This window comes from Lygodium microphyllum, chromosome 6, assembly GCF_053477565.2.
Source record: "Lygodium microphyllum isolate KBCC chromosome 6, Lygodium_microphyllum_v1.1.10, whole genome shotgun sequence".
NCBI lineage: Eukaryota > Viridiplantae > Streptophyta > Polypodiopsida > Schizaeales > Lygodiaceae > Lygodium > Lygodium microphyllum.
Genome location: NC_141140.1, coordinates 9,450,333 through 9,470,322, shown reverse-complemented (window position 1 = coordinate 9,470,322; position 19,990 = coordinate 9,450,333). Strand labels below are relative to the sequence as shown.

Genomic DNA, 19,990 nt, shown 5'->3' with positions numbered 1-19,990 from the left:
TATGGTATGCCCACTATGGACATATGAGTTTTGGGAGTTTGATGACCCTTCAGAGGTGTCATATGGTAGGTGCATTGCCTCCAATAGAGACTCCACCTCCTCATGTATGTGACGGATGTATTTTGGGCAAGATGCGTAGATTTGCCTTTAAAAAGGATGGTGCAGTGCGTGCTGTCCAAAAATTGCAGCTTGTGCACTCTGATGTTTGTGGTCCCATGAGGACACATGCACTTGGAGGTCATCTTTACTTTGTTACATTTATTGATGACTACTCTTTGTATACATGGCCATATGGGCTAAAAGCAAAATCTGATGTGTTTATGCATTTTAAACATCTTGTTGCAAAGCTTGAGGCTGAAATTGGCTTGAAAGTGTAGGCACTTCGCACAGATAGAGGGGGGAGTACACGTCTCGTGCTTTTGAGACATTTGTTTGATCATGGCGTTACACATCAAGCCATTGTTAGAATGACTCCTCAGTAGAATGGTGTTGTTGAAAGGAAGAGTCACACTCTTATGGAGATGACTCGTAGTATGCTCAAAAGCAAGGGGCTGCCTCATAAATTTTGGTTAGAAAGCCTTCAGTGTGCAAATCATGTGTTGAATCGTGCACCAACTAAGACACCAAAGATGATAACCCTGTTTGAAGCTTGGCATGGTAAGAAACCTAGGGTTGACTACTTTCGGGTGTTTGGTTGCATAGCCTATGCAGATGTTCCAAAAGAGCTTTGTGGGAAGCTTGATGACAAGGTTGTAAAATGCATATTTACTGGCTATAGTTCAGAACGCAAGGGCTATTGCTTGTATGATCTACGCACAAAGAAGATTTATTTAGTAGGGATGTCATATCTCTTGAAAATGCTGCATTTTCACATTATTAGTTTCAAATGCTAGCCACCCATGACATTGGTGATGTCTTTGAGGTTCTCTTGCCACTTTCTTTGAAGTCCGTGCTTGCTGTAAATGGCCGGATAGACATAATACAGCAAGCTGTTGCTGCGGCATATGTACTTGAACAGCAGGGTGTTGATGATGGTTTGCCATATGCAGTGGAAGATGCAGCACAACATGAAAAGGCTGCTGTAAATGCAGCAAAAACAGTCCCAGGTTGGCTGTTACAAACTCTGTAGGAGAGTAAAATGGATGCTCCTTTAGGTCAACGCACTAGAAGGGTTGCTAGACGTGCAACATATGATACAGGGGAAGCCCATTTGACTGATTTTATGGAAGTAGATGATTGTGATGAGCATGTATTTATGAGCTCATTGCTGGATGATGACGAGCCTACTTCCTTGGATGAAGCTCAACAAGACGTACATTGGATACAAGCCATGCAGGATGAGTTAGACTCTATTACTGAATTGAAACATGTATTTGCTATGTCAGATATTGGCTGTCTACACTATTATTCGGGGATTCAGTTCACTCAAAATCAGCATTCTATCATTATGTCACAATCACAGTATGTGGATAAGCTGTTACATAGTTTTAATATGCAAGATTGCAAACCTATGTGCACTCCTATGGAGCAAGGCTTAAAGTTGTCTATGCATGAGGGTGAAGAGATGTTTGATGTTTCAATTTATAGCTAGGCTGTGGGCATTCTTATTTATCTTTGCAACACATGCCTTGACATTTAGTATGCAGTATCTCAAGTGAGCTGGTATATGCATAGCCCACGGACTATATATTGGCAAGTTGTTAAGCGGATCTTCAGATACTTGCAAGGTACTCAGTCACATGCATTATTACTTACCGGGGGGGGGGGGGGAGGCTTGCAATTACAAGCTTATAGTGATTCAGATTGGGTTGGTGATGCAAACACTAGGTAGTCTACTAGTGGACATTGTTTCTTTCTGGGTCGTTCATGCATTTCATTACTAAGCAAGAACCAACCTCCATTGGTTACCTCGTCTTATGAGGCTGAGTATAAGGCAGCCTTTACAGCAATAGTGAAATGTGTATGGTTGCGTAGATTGTTGGATGATCTACATTTAACATTGGAGGGTCTTGCACCCATTCTTTTTGACAGTCAGAGTGCTATTGCAGTGGCACAAAATCTTGCGTTCCATGCTTGCATAAAACATATCGAGGTGCATTACCATTATGTTAGAGAGAGATCCTATATAGGAGAGATTAACTTGATGTATGTTCCTACACAGGAAAATGTTGCAGACATTTTGACCAAGGCACTACCTCATGAGAAGTTTGAGGCTTTTTGCAAGTCCTTAATCTTGCTACCCTTTGGTGATTGATCATGCTTGTACTTTACCACATTGGTGCTATAAGGGGGTGTTAGAATTTGCCAATTCTATGGGCAGTGCCCAATGTTTTAGTCTTTAGTTCTTTTTTAGTTCTTAGTGTGAACACAACGAAAGTTATAAGTTGTGTCACCACTTTTAGAGTTAGAGTTAGAGTCAGTTAACTCTACTTGAGCTAGAGCTAGGCCTATCTTAGACCTATCTTGTACCTTTCATTCTCATTCTTTCAATTCAGCAAGTACACTCTACTCTTTTGCTTCAACACACTCTCATTGTCTCTCTTTTCTCTCCTCCATAGTTTGCTGTCATTTTGCAACAATTCATGATGATAAATCGAGGTATACCAAGATATTTGAAGATGTCGTACATAAACAACTTTGCCATACGATTTGCTTGGATCTGCTTTCTCATGGGAATAAAATGGGCTTGGTGATTGAACCTACATATGATAGTCCAAATCCCACCGTTCCATGTTGGCATCCTAGGAAGATCAAATATAAAATTGGTAGCTATGCTCTCCTACGTTCTATCTTGAATAGGCAATCAATGTAGCGATCTTGGTGCCTTCTATTGGTTAGGCTTATAACCTTTTGACATTCAATGCATGTATGTGCAAAGGGATCAATATCATTTCACAAAGATGGCCAATAAAAGATAGACTCAACTGCCTTCATATCTGGATGTATTGCATATAGTGGTGTATGGCTTTCAATGATCACTTTTGACCTCAGTGGTTTTGTTATACATAGGTGACCATGCATCATAAGGAAACCATCCATGACAATATAATGCTCATGTGTGGACCATTAGTCGATTGATCATACATCCTTCCAAAGTCTTCATCGTGCACATATTGTATCTTCATCTCATCCAGTTCTTGATGATAGGCAATAGACACGAGATTTTGATTTCTTGGATAAGCATTGAAAGCAGTCTTTCTTCTCCGAAACGGTGGTGGTGAATGACTTGAGTATACACTAATTACAGCAAGCAATAAATTCACATAAACTAAAGTACAAATGTTACTAATGAATCTTGGATAGTAGACACTCGATTGGCCCCAAAGACTGGCTCCCCTTCCGATATTTGTTCAATTGTATTGCACTTTGAAGAAGTACACTGAGATTGCTCCAATCTCCTTTGAAATCCAATGCTTCTTGTTGTCGTGAATAACTGCAAGGCTTCAAACAAATTTGCCCCTTGATGTGACAAGGGATTGGCCTTCAATTGGTCCTTGACTGGTCAAAACTAGCCCCAAATTCAATTGGGATGGGTTGACCTCCTGGAATCTCTGAAAATGCCCAATTTCCAGCAGCCGATTCCAAGTGCTAGGCCCTCAGTTCTTTGGCATAGGACTTCGATGGTTGGTAAACCATAAATTCTGCTGTTTACAGTAGCTAACACACAGTTGCTCTTCACTACTAACAAGGGTCTCAGAATGGCTGAGAGCTTTTGAGAATTGCTGAGAATGGCTGGAGAATGGAAAAGAATGCTGAGGGGAGAGAGAATTCAGAGTTTTTTCACTAAAATTGGCTGAAATCTGTTTCTGCCATGCTGTGAATGACTGATTCAGCTGCAGTCTAATCTCCACAACAGCTCAATATGCTGTCAGCTGCCCCTAGGAGCGCCAAATCAGCAGTCACCTGCTAGTAGAAAGTATTCTAGGGCAGTCGCTTACTGCTGGCCTGCTCTTCCTTGGCTGGAAATGGCTTTCCCAGCTGACACCTGCTGTCTACAGCTCTCTCTTAACCTCCAACAAATTTAGAATGCTGGAATGACCCTTAGCCAGCAGTCCGAACAGCCCTTTCTGAGCCTTGCATGGGAAAGTTTGCCACTTGGTAGTCTGCCAAATGGATTCTCAGCCATTTTTAATTAATTTTCAGAATTAAAAATGCTGATAATTAATTCAGTCCTATGTCCTTGCCTAGAAGTGCCCATCCACAAGTAAATTGTCTAGGCCATTTTAACCCCCAAGTGATCTTATATATTTATTGGTCCTTGGACTAGCATTACTTTGTTAATTAATGCGCAGTATTGAATGTCACCACGGATTTTTATTTACCAATTAGATGCCTCATGCCAAAATTGACCCCATGCATCCACTAATACTTGACCGATATAGCTTATTACAACTTTTGCCTTTGACACCCATTCCAAATTTAGTGTCCTTGGAATGTCATTGTCACTTGACTAACTTGCACATCATGTGTGCACCTCACATGTGCACATTTAATTAATGCCTAAGCCAAACGCTAAGCAAAGCATTAAAAATACATGTCCCCGTGACAAGCATCAACCACAACATTCTTTGCTCCATCCACATGCACTATTTGAAAGTCAAACATGGATAAGTTGGCCCATCTCATATGCTTCTTAGGTAGTTTGGTTTGAGTGAGAAGGTAATGCAAAGTCTAATGATCAGCTCGAACAACAAAATCAACACCTAGTACATAGTGCTTCCACATAGTAAGAGCATGAATGATTGCTAAAAGCACTTTTTACAAAACTCTACTCTTATAGGCCACCACATGGCCATCCTGCATGGGAGCTACATCAATGCTATTTCCACATGCATCAAACTTTCCCGCAAAAACTTGTTGGAGATTAGGCAGATCAAAGCTAGATCTGAAGAAAGCATTTTCTTCAATTGATTGAAGGCTTCAATCTCTTTTCAGCCCATTTGTAAGGCACTTTCTTCCTTTGCAAAGCATGAAGGGGAGAGGCAATCTCTACAAAAGGGCTGAACCTTATGTACACATCCTATGCGTTCGAGGGTGGGAGTACTTAGTAAACACGATGCACAAGGCTAGGATTGCTGCTATCAGCAGGAAACGAGAGATTTGGTAGAGTGCAAGGGCTAGAATCTAATCCATAGATCTTTCTCTATCAATGTATACAAGATGAGTGTGGATTTATGGCTTTAAATAGCCAAAAAATCTTCAAATACACCAAATCATCTAACAAGTTCAAGAGGGTTAAATTATTATATGCCTCTTTCTAACCATTAAAATGGCAGTCTAGATCCATTTTGATGTTGATAAATTTTGGCCAATCAGGTATCAATGACTTGGGACATTTTGACACGCATCTAAATTACTTTATTGCATGAAATTGTTTATTTTCTAGTGCTGTTTTGATCATTGTTGTCCACTCTCCAAAGTGGAGACAAATAAAGAAGGGCCATGAAGGAATTGATTTTTGATTATTGTTGATCTACCATCTCCTTGCAAAACTACATTTAGATGAGAAGAGTGGTTTTGTTGCTGATCTTCATCTATTCAAAAGAGTCATTCCTTTCTGAAAAGGTCTCAATAATGTTTCCCTTATTGTTGATGATTGGTTGGCTTATGGTAGCTCTATGAGATTCATGTCACAAATCTACCCCAAGTCTTTACAGAGGTTGATTGCAAGAGAAAAATAAGAAAAGTGGAAAATGTTTGATGACTATCTCCTTTTAAGATAAGGATGACTGATGCTTCTCCGTGCATGTATTTTTGAATTGAATTTTCTTGAATTGTTGAGGCACTAAAGTTATTACAAGTGAGATTGTTAAAGCTTATCTGTTTGAGTATTGGGATTTCTATTATGATGTTTCTTTGTTGCACTATTTTGAATAGTTTTGTTCTTATAGGTATCTTACAAATGGCTAAGTAGGAAATTAAGCATTTCTTCAAACCAAGCTAAAAGGTATACTCTTTCTCTAGACGATAATTGGTGTTAGTTTACAGTTTAAGATTTTACTTGTTGTGAAAAATAGCTGGAGGTATTTGTGTATTTAAGAGTTTGTAGTTTTTAATGGGGGAACCCATTTCAACTTTTACAACTTCTTTTCTCCTCATGCTTTGCCCAATTGTTTCTATGCCCTATGAACCATTTAGTGTAACATTGATGACCGTCATGGGTAAATCTTGTATGTTAATAAATATGTCATAGTTTTATCAGGGAGTAAATCTTTTGTGTTGCTAACTATGTCATAATTTCTTGTTAGGCCTTAATGTTAGAAATCAATTCATGGTGTGGGGCTGTGTTTTATTCTATTGTCATGCACTTATTAGGTTGCAATGGTTGTCAGGAAACTCATGGTTATGGAACACAAACAATGTTACATGACCAATACAGTGGCAATAACTGGTCGCTACAAGTTATAGTATTTGCTCAACTAGTATAGTATGAGTGCTTAAGGAGGTGGAGGAATGGACAATATTTTGTTCTATTGACTCAAGGCATTGAAGCAATGCTTAACCTGCATCAGGCATCTCACCTTCACATGGCAACTTGCAACTTTTTTCTTTTCAGGTTTTCATGTGTGCTACCTTGGCACCCTTGTTTTCTTCCTCATTTTCACATTCAATTCTCCTGTACAGACTCACACAAAACTCAATCCTTACCGTTAGAAGCTCAAGATATGAGAGTATAGGTTAATTGTCAGGGGAGAGAGGGTTGTGCATGCCTCACATTAGGGCAGCAACAAAGAGGCAGCTGCCTTAAGCTAGAAGCATTCCTTAACAGTATTGCTGAGGTGCAAAACTTAAGAACTGTGTTAACACTCCACAACCCTATCTTAGAGATTATATGTTAAGCCATCCCCCATGATGAATAGTGTGAGCTATTGATGGCCAAGGTAACCCATGGCAGAAGCCCAAACAAAGAATGAGTCAAGTTAAAGGACTATCATACCAGCAATGGGTGTCTTTACTACCAAGATCACTTCTGTATTATAAAAGGACAAGAATCATTTGGTTTGCATCTTTTAGTTCATAAGCAATGTGTGCATCTATAGTGGGATCCGTCATCCATTAACTTCATTTTGCATTAGGCGGGTTAGTCATTGAAAAGAAGCTAGTCAACTTGTTTTGGTGCCGAGTTAGGCTAAGATGTGCTCAACCATTCTCCAAGTTATGTTGGGTGGGCAGGGAAACACGAGTGCAATAGTTGAGTATTGTTTTATTCTTGGACATCTGGATAGGTGCCAATAGCTTTTGACACATCCTTGGGTGATAAAGTGACCTAGTGTGAATGTAGTAGACTAGGGTAGCCAAGTTCTATTTATTGGGTGTCTCGTCTTTGCATTTCTTCATCTAGATGATGTGCTCCTTCAATTCTTTAACTTTTGAGACACACACACACGCGCGCGTGCGGGTGTGTATATGTGTGGGTGTGTGTATGTGTGATTGTGTGTGTGCACACATGGGATGTGAACATAAGCATCAAATGCCTTGAAATAAGAGACATTCGGATTTAGACCAAAGTAAGCCTCAAAAGGTATCATACTAACCACGACCAATATAGGGAATCAATTAAAGATGTGGATAGTGGTGGCGACTATTCAGCCGATAGACACTAAGGTGTTTGCTGATGCTCGATTATAGTTTGTCATCTCGATCACATCGGTATTCTTTTGCTCCAATATGCCATTCTCTTGAGGGGTATTTGTGTTGGCAATCTCCTAGTATATGCCATGATCTGCCCAAAACCGAGTGAGCTCACGGGAGACAATCTCCCCTCCCTTGTTGGAATGCAGGGTCTTGAGTTTCCTGCCAGACCTGTTCTCCTCAAAGATCAACAAATCCTTAAAGTTTGAGAATGCTTTTGACTTTAGCTCCAAGAAATACGCCCATGCCATCTTGCTAAAATAATGAACAATTAGCATAGAATACAAACTTCCCTTAAGGGAGTTTGTTTGGATTGGTCCACATAAGTCTATCAAAACAAGCTCCAAGGACTCAGCCCTTCATGAAACCTTGCTGGGAATAGCATCTCTATGTTGCTTGCGACGAATGCAAGATACACATGGCAGGTGGTTCACCCCAATCTCTAGCAATCCATGCGTAGCTAAACATGAGCTGCCTTTTGAAGGTACTCGTAGTTGAGGTGGCCAAACTGAGCATGCCATAGCTAAGTCTGAGTGTGACAAGAAAGAAGAGAGAAGAAAAGGTAGATGAAGATTGTATCTTGTATACTCCATTCTCCTCATGACTTGCACAAAAAATGTGTTGAGATACTCCATTAAGAAGTAAGTGAACTTATTGGGGTGGACCTGGAGGAGTAGTAGGAAAGTGAGAAACATTGGAATCCTGCATAAGTTGCTTGTACCATCTAGGAATCCTAAGAGATGCCTCCTGTTGTGAGGGAGACCGTGTAGTCTCCAGCACCTGCATAGCACCTGTTTGAGAAAGGGACTCCCCCTCAGCAGGGGAAGGTAGATCCTCCTCATTGGAAAAAGGCTCCCCCTCTGACGGTTGAGTATCCGTAGAAGTCTTTGAAAGGGAGGCAGAAGGGGTAGTAGAACTTGACGAAGAAGAAGTTGCATCCGTCAAAGGCGTAAGGGAAGCCGAAGTAGAGGGTAAAGAAGGAGGAGGAGGGTGAGGAGGGGGAGGAGCTGAGGATGAAGGAGTGCTAGGAGGCAACTTGGAAGGAAGAAGAGGGATAGAGGGTGGGAGAGGGTCAGTCGATGACGAAGTATCACTTGTAAGAGAACCATTAATAGGATCCTCGGAAGCTTCAGCCTCATCGAAGATCACATCCTTGCTCACCTCAATCTTTTGCATCGTTGGGTTGTAGAGCCAACAATCCTTTGTGGTCATGTTGTAGCCCACGAAGATAAGCCTCCACGACTTCAAGTCGAGCTTTGTTTGCCTCTTCCTCTTGTCCACATGGACATAAACATCACATCCAAAGATGCGAAAGTGAGACACAGAAGGCTTCCTCCCAAAGAAAGCCTCATAGGGAGTCGTGTCTTGTAAGGCCGAAGCTGGAGAACGGTTGCGGATGTGAACCGTAGTAGTCACCGCCTCACCCCAAAGGGAATGAGGAAGTCTTTGATGCTCCAACATTGATTGGACCATCTCCACCCTGGTCCGATTCGCACGCTCCACCACACTATTCTTTGGTGGTGTGTTCGGATGGGTATACTCCTGAATATCGCGATCCTTGCAAAACGTAGAGAAGAGGTGAGAAGTAAACTCGCCACCGTGATCAGCTCGGACACCATGAATCGAGAGTATGCATTGCTTTTGTACTCCAGAAAATAGGGCCACACATAACGATCGCAGTCGTCAACAATTAGCATTAGATTCTTGGCCTTCCCTAGGGAGGTTGTGCCCATAGGTCCACAAAGATCAGTATGAATCAACTCCAGTGGAGAAGCAGCCCTCCTCGAAAGCAACCTATGGGTGAGGCTGCTTGTGTTGCTTGCCCCTCAAGTAGTTGGGGCATAAAGTGTGAAGAGGAGGGAAATTAGGAAGTCCCTCCACCATCTTCCTCTGAGAAGCCTGTCGAATCACATCAAGGTTTAGATGCCCATAGCGAGCATGCCAAAGCAGCCCAAGCTCGTGGGAAGCCCTCGTGGCTAAGGCTGTGAGCTTGTAGAGCGCTGCGTTTCAGCTAGGAGCTGCACCGCCTGGGCTGCAAGGGGTGGAGAGAGGGCTGATTGGCTAGTGGGTGTCCTATGCAAGGGAAGCTCTCCTCCGTGCTCTCAGTTAGGCAATGATACCGTGTGAGAGTGTGCAATGGAAGTAGGAACACGGGGAGAGAGAGAGAGAGAGAGAGAGAGAGAGAGAGAGAGAGAGAGAGAAGGAAGAAAGACTGCATTGACTGAAATGAATGCTGGATACAAAGGTGTGGACTCATCAGTCCCTGCTGGCAGCCCGGAGCGTCAGTGAGGGCACCGGATTAGGCTAGAAAAGATGGCAGCACCAATGTCGGAGAGGAGAGGGAGAAATGTGTGCTGAATCTGCAAGAAGTGAGTGAGAATGAGTAGGGGGGATTGTTATACATAACCCCCAACCTCTAGATTTGGCCAACCTGCTGGCGGCAACCCTAAAACTGGCCGACTGCATAGAAAATGCGCAAAATGGGCAGATTGCCACCCTAAAAAGAAATGTATACTAAAATAGCAATACCCCAAACTGACAGAGCTCCTCTGTCTCTTGCCAGACTCTGATAAGAGCTCACAACTAGGAGATGACAGACTGACATACAAAATAGGGCAAGCTAACATGCTCTTGGGTCCTTTGTAGTCTTCTTCTTCTTGGTGTCCTTGTCCTTGTTGGGGCAATCCTTCTTCCAATGACCTTTTTTGATGTGGCAAGTAGACTCCTTGGCTTTGTCTTGCTTGGACTTCTCATCCTTCTTCTTCTTGTTATTGTTCTTCCCCTTTTGTTGGGAAGACTGACCAGCCAAAGTCTCTAACTTGGGAGTGTTTTGACCTTTGAGTTGTTCCTCTTGGTCCAAGACCATCGGAACCAACTCCTCCCACGCAAGGGTCTTGGTCCGCCGCCCTGAAGCAATCAAGGCAGAATAGAATGCACTGAATCGGGGTGATAATTGTGATAGAAGAGTTATCACCATGTCCTCTGAGGTAATCATCTTCCTTGTGTTTTGGACCCGCATTTGCAATTGCCGAAGCTTATTGACATGCTCTTGCACAAAGAAAGACTTGTCTCAAAGTCGGCATCTGAACCTTCAGAGGCACCCACTTCATAATGGTCATCTGATTGTACATTTGATCCAACTCTAGCTGTATCTCTTGAGCCACGGTCAAGTGCATGGTGTGAGCAATAATAGTTGGAGTGCGAGAGAGAGAGAGAGAGAGAGAGAGAGAGAGAGAGAGAGAGAGAGAGAGAGAGAGGAGCGGATGCGGGCATTCTGTTTGTCCCAATGTGCCTATGCCTTTATCAACTCAGCTTTCTCATGAGTAGAAAGCTTGGAGGCATCATGGGTTGTAGGATCGTTTATAGCCTCCTTCATGAGCTTTGCCAAATCATAGGACTCTAGGATGGCAAGCATCAGTGCATGCCAGATGCGGTAATTCTCCCCATCGAGCTTCTGATTTGAAGGAAAAGTTAGTAACACGGGGATCTTGTAGTCCATAATAGCTTGAAACTTTGTGTTGATCTTGGTAGACATTTTCAATGGAATAACTTGCACAAAAACAAGGGCAGCCCCTTTGACTTTGCACAGGGCTTCCTTTGCTCATCCTTAATGAGTTTCAACCGTTGGAGGCGATGAAAACTCGAAATCTGCTCCAAAAGATTGAAAATGCAGCCTTTTCTCCTTCACCAACAGCAAAAACCTGCATAAAATACCAACCTTGCTCCTTCCTCACACTTCACTTGTTTGCCTCAGCCTCCAAATGCTGAAATTGCAAACTTTTGTTGCGAATAATCCTCCCGATCAGGTCTGCCCAAGATCAATCAGCCCTTTTACATTGCTTTGATACCATGTCAAATTGCACCAAATGCGGAAGTCTATGGACAAGACTGAAAGACAATGAACACGAGAGAAGGAAGAGAGAGAAATGTGGAAATCTGTAGTCAATGAATTCTGAAATGAAGAAGGTAGATATACAAACAGGCTGCTGAAGTATCTCCACGAGCCAATCTATGTAAGTGTGGGCTGGCTGCATGCTGGATATAAATAGCATGAAATATGGCCAAAATATGATCAGCACGGCCAGCCAGAACTGGCTGACTGGCTGGAACAATGCCTAAAAATCAGTGATTTGCTGTAGAGTTGCCACGTGGCATTGTCACTCTTCCCAAAGCTGTCTGACCTGCCGGATAAAAAGTGCCCGCTCTTGGTGACTACTGAAAACGCCCAACAAACTGATAGAAAATGTGTAAGTATGCTCGAGAGAAACTGAGTGTACAATTGTAGCCTGACAATGCCAGTCCTTCCAATGGATGACTAAATCTCTAACAGAGAGCTGCATCACTTCTGGAGCTATGTCAAACACATCACTTCAGGGCTGCGTTAGACACATCACGTTAGAGAGAGAGAGAGAGAGAGAGAGAGAAAGAAAGAAAGTTATATTAACGTCTTCTAAAGACCAAAACTGGCCTATGAGACAAACTGTGATACAACTGATGAGGTCCAGCTATCCAAAATAAAAGTGCTGAATGAAAAGAGAGAGAGAGAGAGAGAGAGAGACCTTGCCATTGATCCCTTACTTGCCTAGTGGTGTGGAAGGTTTGGTCACTACTATTGGCCATTTGGTCCCGAGTGGTTGGGTTATCAATGCTTCCAAAAGAGTGGGTCTTTGGACGACATCCCAAGTTCGTGGATCTTATGTAGGTTGATATGAAAGTGCTCTTTTATTTCTTACGGTTTTGGGGTTGTTGGCACATATGGACTATGAGAAATGCTTTCATCTTTGATGCTTCCTTAGGAGTGCAGAGTCGTATAGTCTGCTTGAAAGGACTTCTTCGTTGGCAGCTTGACTTGATCGAGTTGGCAAATATTCTTCCTAGATAGGATTTGCTTTCTTAGCATGTTGCGGTTTCTTTAGCTCTCCTCTAGCCCATCTAGTTCTTTTATACTTTGATCATGATGCCTTGCAAAGTATCTGCTCAGTTTGAGAGAGAGAGAGAGAGAGAGAGAGAGAGAGAGAGAGAGAGAGAGGGGGGGGGGGGGGAGGGAGGTATTGCATTCATTGATCAAACGGCGGTAGACCTTGGTTCAGACTTCGAGGCTGATGATGAAGAGGAAATGGTTCCTTGCATGGAAGAGATGGTGCCTTGTTTTGATAAGTAGCCGATCACCAAGCGTTCCAAACATGCTTTGGAAGAAGCCATGGGCAAAAATCTTTCACCAAAATCTTTCACGTGCTTTTGATAAGGTTGAGGAGGATGCTATGGAATACTAATGTGGATACCAAGGCATTGTTGTGTTCATTTTTTGGCTTTAATGAGAAGGGTGTCATCTTGTTTTTTAAGGGTAGAATTCCAATGCTTGCTAGAATTTGCCAATGGTTGTCCTCCTTGATGGAGATATATTGTGTTGATGAAATCTTTGTAGGCCCAAAATTCCAATGCTTGCTAGAATCTATCAATGGTTGTCCTCCTTGATGCAGACATTTTGTGTTGATGAAATCTTTGTAGGCCCTAGGGGCTTTTATGAAGTACTATTGCATTCTCCTTAGATGCGGGATGCCCTATTGGCAAAGTTGCCTTTGTTCTTCGACTGTCGCTTGGTTCATGTTGTGCCTTGGGAGGCCTTTGGAGACTTAATAATGTTTGCTTCAATGTGAATGTCCCATTTGGGTGGAAGTCAAAGGTTGCCCAACGGTATATTGGTATTTGTTGAGGGATGTCATGGCTGCCATTGGAATTGGTTTGGTGCCACCTACCTTGTGCGTTGCCAATCAGAACCAATTATGTATGTTGTGGAACACCGCTCACAAGAGGCCTAATTGGCTGCCTATAAATTGCTCTGGCATGCATCCATTGCTTTTTCGGCTCAAATGGGGCACCTTTGCAGGCCATTGCTTTTCTTGTGGGTAGTTGGGTCACTTTATATTTGAGTGTCCTGATAAAGTGGATAGAAACATTGCCCCTATGGTGGATGTAGACATGTTAGATGAGGAGCCAAAGGATGGTGAAAACCCTCTGCAGAGGGCTATTGGTAAGGGTAAACAACCCATGCACTCATGTGATCAGTTAGCATGTGCTTGGACAAAGGTTCGTTCGAAAATGAGCAAAATGGTTTAGGCTCAGTCGTTCCCAATTCAACACTCTAGTCCCCAGGATTCCTTGTGCACATATGTGCCAAGGAAGGGTGTATCTCTTTTTGATAGCATTTCTTTAGATGTTCCTCTCCTTGCTCCGAGCAGAGCAGGAGCTGCTACTGTATCCACTAATCACCCCATGGACCCATGTGCGGGCCTTACTTTTGATTGTAAAGGCAAGATGATTACCCCTTGGAATCGTAGATATCCTCGTTCAGCCTCGACGAATGGAAGTAACCCTTCCTCTTTCAAGTCTACTCATTTGGGATAGAATTCTTTTGCAATTTGGCAAATTTCTTGGATGATAGAATTCTTGAGGTAGTTGAAGAGAAAGTCCAAGAGTGGCATGAGCAACGTTGTCCTTGATTCTAATTTTAGATATGTGTATTGCCACTTGGAATATTTGCGAAATCTGTTCTTGCAGTTGCCTTCATTTTCCAGTGTCTACTTTGGCATTTCACTACTTGAAAAATTGCGTTTCGCTCCCTCCATAGAGTAGTTCTTTTCCTTGCATCGACACCTTTGCCCAAAGGATTGTGCTTCACTCCCTTCACAATGCAGATTCCTTCTAGGTGATGCCGCTTGATTGACGAGGACAATGCAATTGCGTTTGAGCTCCGCTCCATTGTATTAGGATGATTCATTCGGCATGAATCGGTATGCATCATTCTTCATTCATCTTATTCTTCATTGATTCTAAGTTTCTTTGTCCTAGTGTTTGCCATACCTTTTGTGTTTCTCCTTGTAAACCCTATCATTTCTCGACATTTTATTAGAGCATACTGGTTTTTCCTTGGACAGATGAGTAGGGCTATATGCCTGGTTTGCAAGTCGAGTAAAGTTTCGTACTGTATTTGGAAGTGGGTTGTGATTGATAATTTGATTGAGAACTTTTGCAAGGTGTTGGAGCTCTACATGGGCAAGAGGTCCTTGGATGTGTACTCACAGGAGTCTAGGTACCTTTTGCATAAGATGAAGGCTTTGGACAACATGCAAGCACTTCTCTATATGTGTTACCTTTTTGGGTTGCCATCAGAGTACTAGAATGAGGTATTGTGCAATCCTCTTAACTCATTGGAGGATGTCTACAAGTATACAAAGAACTTTGATAATGTTAGACGAGGACATTAGGAGCTCTAACATTTTAGGTGGAGGTACTTCCTACATATGGCATTTCTTAAGCTCATGTGCATGCCAATGATGGGAAGCAACATTGAGTAGCTTGTTTATCTGAGTTTCGGGTGGGTAGTAGAATCACCTGATAGGGTGAACACTTTCTCCATGGGTGGGTAGACCTAGGTGGCACCATTATGACAAGTCGGCAGTTTTAGACTGGTTTGACCTGCATCAAATGCAGGTAGGTTAGCTCTTTTGGGTGTTGCTATTTATTACAGCCCCCCACTCCACCATCTTAGTCATTATTATTCCAGCTCCCCTCATCATTGTTATATCCATCTCTTGTCTTGTGCTTGGCACCCTCATTGATGCTTCTTGCTAAATGTAGGGTTTGAAAAATTGCATCCCTATACCTCATGATTAGTCAGCTTTGTTCCTTTGATTCCATGGATTTCTCTTGTTTCCGTCATGTCTTCCCACTTCAAGTTCTTGTTCTTTTCCATTTCACTCTCTCACAAGTACATCTTGTTGATAGTGAAGAATAAAGGCACAAGAATGGGTAGTACCCTGTAGGATGTGATTTAGGCTTTGTTATGAGTTTCCATAATGTGTCATTTGAAATGTTTCTTAAATTGAAATGTTGAACCTTAGAAATCAAGTTTGACCAATGAGCAGCTCACTTAGGTTGATAAGCAGCCCTAGGGCTATGTTTGGTCCAGTGAACAGCTCATTTATGACAAGCACAGCCCCAGTGGAGCAACTGGTGAGTTTTCAACATTTGGAGAGCTTTTGGAATGAGGGAATTGCTATTATTCAGCTTTATCTCACAAGTTGGCTGTAGCAGAAATTGGAAGTTCTGTAACTAGTTTTTTTCATTTTCAACTATGGAGAATTCTTGAACAGCAGCCATGTGCTGGGCTGGAAAACACCTGGCAGGTAGATGAAGTTTGTGAGAATAGTAGATCAAGAGAATGCATAGTGATCAGCTTGTGTAATGCTGTTCGCACCTTCCTATTGTGATGATTGACTGATTGGATTAGTTTACCATTGGTTTCTCTGTCTCCTCAGCCATCTCTTCATCAAGAACACTTTTGGACAGGTTTATCATGAAGAAAGTGGGAATTTCACAGCTCTATTGCATGAAAATCTTGGGAATGATAGAGAAATGCAAGACAAGGCCTAAAGGAATACATTTGACAGGGATCAAAGTGTTCGCCCTTCATTTAGGGCTGGAATTTGCTGCTAGTCCATGGCTGTATGTTACTAGGGTTTGCTAGCTGATCATCAGAATTGATCATTTGTACACAGTCAAGTCCAGTCTCTTCAACAATTTAAAGATACACTGCAAAATCCCCATGTTTGGGTCAACAAGTATCATCACCCATGAGTAGGAGCATTCTAGCTCCCATCTATGTATTCTTTTGCTTGCTGATTTGTGGTTTTCACTAAGTGCATACAATTTTCAGGTTTCAACAACCCTTTGGGGTTTACAGAGGCCTGTTTAAGTATCCCCATTTGAGCATGCTTATTGTCAGATAGTCGAAAATTCATTTGGTTTACCAACATGTGACTTGATTTCTCTCATTCAACTTCTAAATTTGCCAATATTTTAATGCACCTAAAGCATCTCATTGAAGCTTAGCTCTATTGGCAATGTGGTAGCTCGTTGGCAATTACATGGTAGGTCTCCATTTCTGTCATGAACTAATATTTTAATGCACCTAAAGCATCTCATTGAAGCTTCGCTCTATTGGCATTGTGGTAGCTCATTGGCAATCACATGCTAGGTCTCCATTTCAGTCATGGACTAACATTGCAAGGATACACAGATTCTAACATGGCCAAGTACTTGACCCTCTATGATGCTGTTGTGGGGATCATCCATATTTGTTACTTTTGAATAGAGCTCTATTATCTATTTACCTATTCAGACTCCTATAATGATCTATATGGACAGCAAGAGTGCTATTCCTCTTGCCCACAATCCCATCTTCCCTACTAGATGAAGCATATTGTGGCCTACCCAGTTTTTTTAGATAGCAAGTTGAATTGGGGGCCTTACTCTTGTGAAAATTACTGCATAGCATGGCCCATTTTGCATTGCCCCGTGTTTGGATTTGGTTGGATGTATCCATTTGAATGGTCTTCCAAGTGAAAGCCCTTGCATGTGTTAGGATAATTTGTTTCCTATGGTCTATTTGTACTACAAGTAGTACTTACAGGCTTCATTGCCACATCTTTTACCATTGATCCTCAGTAGCTACCTCACATTTGGCTGTGTTATGCCAGGACTGGTATCTTAGTTCGAGTGAAAATTTAACTCTTGTGAGAAGACTCTAAGATGACTATCACTTCTGAAAAATTTCAGTCTTTGTGTTCTGTGAGAAGCTTTTGCGAGGTGCCTGTAGCAAAATAATTCAGCTGTGTACTTTACTGCATCCTTGTGTGAAGCAGATACTCTTGAGATTGTAAAGTTTTCACTTTGCCTGTTAGGCTCTGCTTATGCAAATCTCTGTCAAAGGGTTGGAAAAGTTGTAAGATGGCACATGTTTTTTTCCTGTTTGATTCTAATGTTCCTGTGCCACCCAGCAGGTTGCTACAAAAATTTGTTGAGCAGCATAATACTGATGTAGATGTCATATATGTGGTGTCCGGATGGTCCAAAACAGTACCTCGTTGCTATTCTGTGCAACTTGTGCCGAAGTCAAAATTGCAGGGTATAGTGTATTTCAAGTTTTAGTAGTCAGAATCTACAGCATAGAGTCTGTTTCCTTCTGCCACCTGCTGTTGTCTTGTGTAATTTCACTGTTCTGAAGTTTTCCTAGTTAACAGAGTGTATGGATATGCTCGAGGGCCATGTGTCTAGCCATGTGTACAGTGTTCAGCCCTGCATTCCAAAGGATTCTGCTGAGATTTGGAGTGCAGAGTACATTCAGTCAGAGGAGCTTTTCAAGCAGCCTCCTGAGCTCAGTAACAGTCTTAGAGATAACCGGTAAAGTTTTGAGGCCAAGAAATGATGGGGTGTTTTGATTTTTGTGTGTGCACTATAGCCTGCAGGTCAGAATTGCTGTTGCCTGCTCATAGTAATGGATACCCGTTTTTTATTGCAGTTTCAGTGCAGTTACTTGTGAAATCATCACTCGTAATGTATCAGGAGCAAGGTCAAGCAATGCCGGTGCAGCTCCACCAAAAGTATCTACTCCTTCGACGAGCAGCTTGGCTAAACCTTCTCTAGTGCAAGCGGAGGTGGCACTTGGTTCAACACCTGGTTTTCAAATTGCATCCAAGCCAAGTGCAGCTGAAGCAAGTGCCAAGGATAGTAGGGATGCATCTGCAGCAGTTGTGAGCAAAGGGAATAACACAGTTAATGCAAAAAAAAGGACCGCTGGATCTGGTGAAGGTGCTCTAGCAAATTTGTGGGGTCGTGTGTCTAGTAAGCCAAAGGCAAGCTCTTCTGAAGCACGAGAGAAAATGACCATTCAGGATAAAAAATTGTTATCAGGTAAATTTCTCTCAACTCTATGGTTCATGCATACAGAAAGCCATTCACAATTGTGTGTTACTAATCACAGTTTGTGAACCAAATCAGAGAATTGAATTGTCTTAAAATGTTTATCTTTGCCTTTGCAAATTGGTTTTTAAGGCTTGGAAATAATCATGTTCAACTTCTGAAGCTATCTCAGGTGCTGCAGAAGCCCATGTAAATTCCCATATCACTTCTTTAGATGCAAGCAGTGATGATGATGATGCTACAAATTTTGCTCATATTCGTCGTGGACAACCTCCAATCAGTGGTACACATAAAAGGCGGGTGGTTTTCGAGGATGAGCTTTCTGATGTGGAGGATGATGATAAAAACATTATTAGTCTAGCATCACCTGAGGTACCTAAAGAAAGATATGACAATACATCCATTCAGAAGGATCAAGCTGGTAAAATACTCTCAGAGATTGCACAAAAGGCCAAAACTAGCTCCAGAGGACAGGTGCAGGTTGCAGATACCTTACCAACTGAGTTGCCCATGGCATCTAATGGAGCTAGTCCCAGGGAAAAAGCAGACAATCTGGCAGATCATATAGTTGTTGAAACTCCAAAACCCTCTGCAGATTGGTTTCCCAAGACTGAAGATGGAAATAAGTCAAAACAAGTGACTGAGAAATGTGCAAGTTTGAATGCTGCACCAATACCAAAGAAGAGAAAAGTGATTAAAACTCACATTGATGAGCGTGGTCGTGAAGGTAAGGTGTCTGAACAAACTTCTTAATGCTGATTGACTAGTTACTATCAGAAGTTTAACTCATGGTTGTTTCGTGCAGTGTCAGAGGTGGTGTGGGAGAATGATGATGCAGCAGTGAGTATGAAGGAAGATAATAAGTCCAACAGAGATGCAGAAGCTCATGCTCATGTTGAGGCATTGAAATCTTTGAATGCAAGGTAAACCTGTCTCTGTATGGTGTTCTTGATAATGTCATATTGCTAGATAGCGAACAGTTGAGCTGACAGTGTACCATTTTTGACAGGTCATTGTCTTCTGGTACTGCCAAAGGTGCAAATGTACCTTCAAATCCACCAAGCAAAATGAATACCAAATTGTCTGGAAAGACTGCATCTAAAGATTCTCAGAAAGGGAAGATTTTGTCCTTCTTTAAGAAGACCTGATGTCGTATGGGTTCATACATACTAAGCTTGTTGTACCTCTACTACTTGAGTTTGTAATGAGAGTTCACAGAAAAATTAGAGTGCTGGGAGCAGCCAAGAAGTCCCTATTTAGGCTTTGTTGCATGCTAACGTTACAAAGTGTATTTGTTACTCGCTCAATGTTCCACATCTAAATTAGACAATGCTAGTCAACGATTCATCCTGTTCCATATATCAATTAGACAATGCTAGTCTGTGATCTTTGTAGTCAGTGCCAGTCTGTTAATGTAGGTTATAAACTCCAGCATTGATCCTAGTATTTGATGATACATTAGTTGATTTTATTTCACTGCTTTGACCTCTCGTCCATGATATAATCCATGGAATTGTGAGAGTGCACAATAGAAAAACAACAAGAACACAGAGAGAGAGGGGAAAGACTGCAATAATGAAAGAGCAGAATGGACGAG

The 19,990-nt window shown here is 42.0% G+C and overlaps 1 protein-coding gene across 6 annotated transcripts in view; it reads left to right on the top strand.

Moving 5' to 3' along the window:
• The window catches only part of POLD3 (DNA-directed DNA polymerase), a 30,537-nt gene extending 10,775 nt beyond the window's left edge, over positions 1-19,762 (top strand). For 2 of the 6 annotated variants that reach the window (XM_087679236.1, XM_087679235.1), the window contains exons 3-9: positions 5,892-5,947; positions 17,475-17,599; positions 17,715-17,874; positions 17,993-18,384; positions 18,557-19,120; positions 19,199-19,316; positions 19,403-19,760. In XM_087679236.1, the coding sequence (XP_087535362.1) occupies positions 5,892-5,947; positions 17,475-17,599; positions 17,715-17,874; positions 17,993-18,384; positions 18,557-19,120; positions 19,199-19,316; positions 19,403-19,541 (1,554 nt within the window). In that variant the 3' untranslated portion in view covers positions 19,542-19,760. Of the gene's footprint in view, positions 1-5,891; positions 5,948-17,474; positions 17,600-17,714; positions 17,875-17,992; positions 18,385-18,556; positions 19,121-19,198; positions 19,317-19,402 lie in introns of all 6 variants that reach the window. The other 4 variants (XM_087679238.1, XM_087679237.1, XM_087679239.1 and 1 more) reach the window with 4 other exon arrangements.
• The last annotated feature ends 228 nt before the right edge of the window (positions 19,763-19,990 follow it).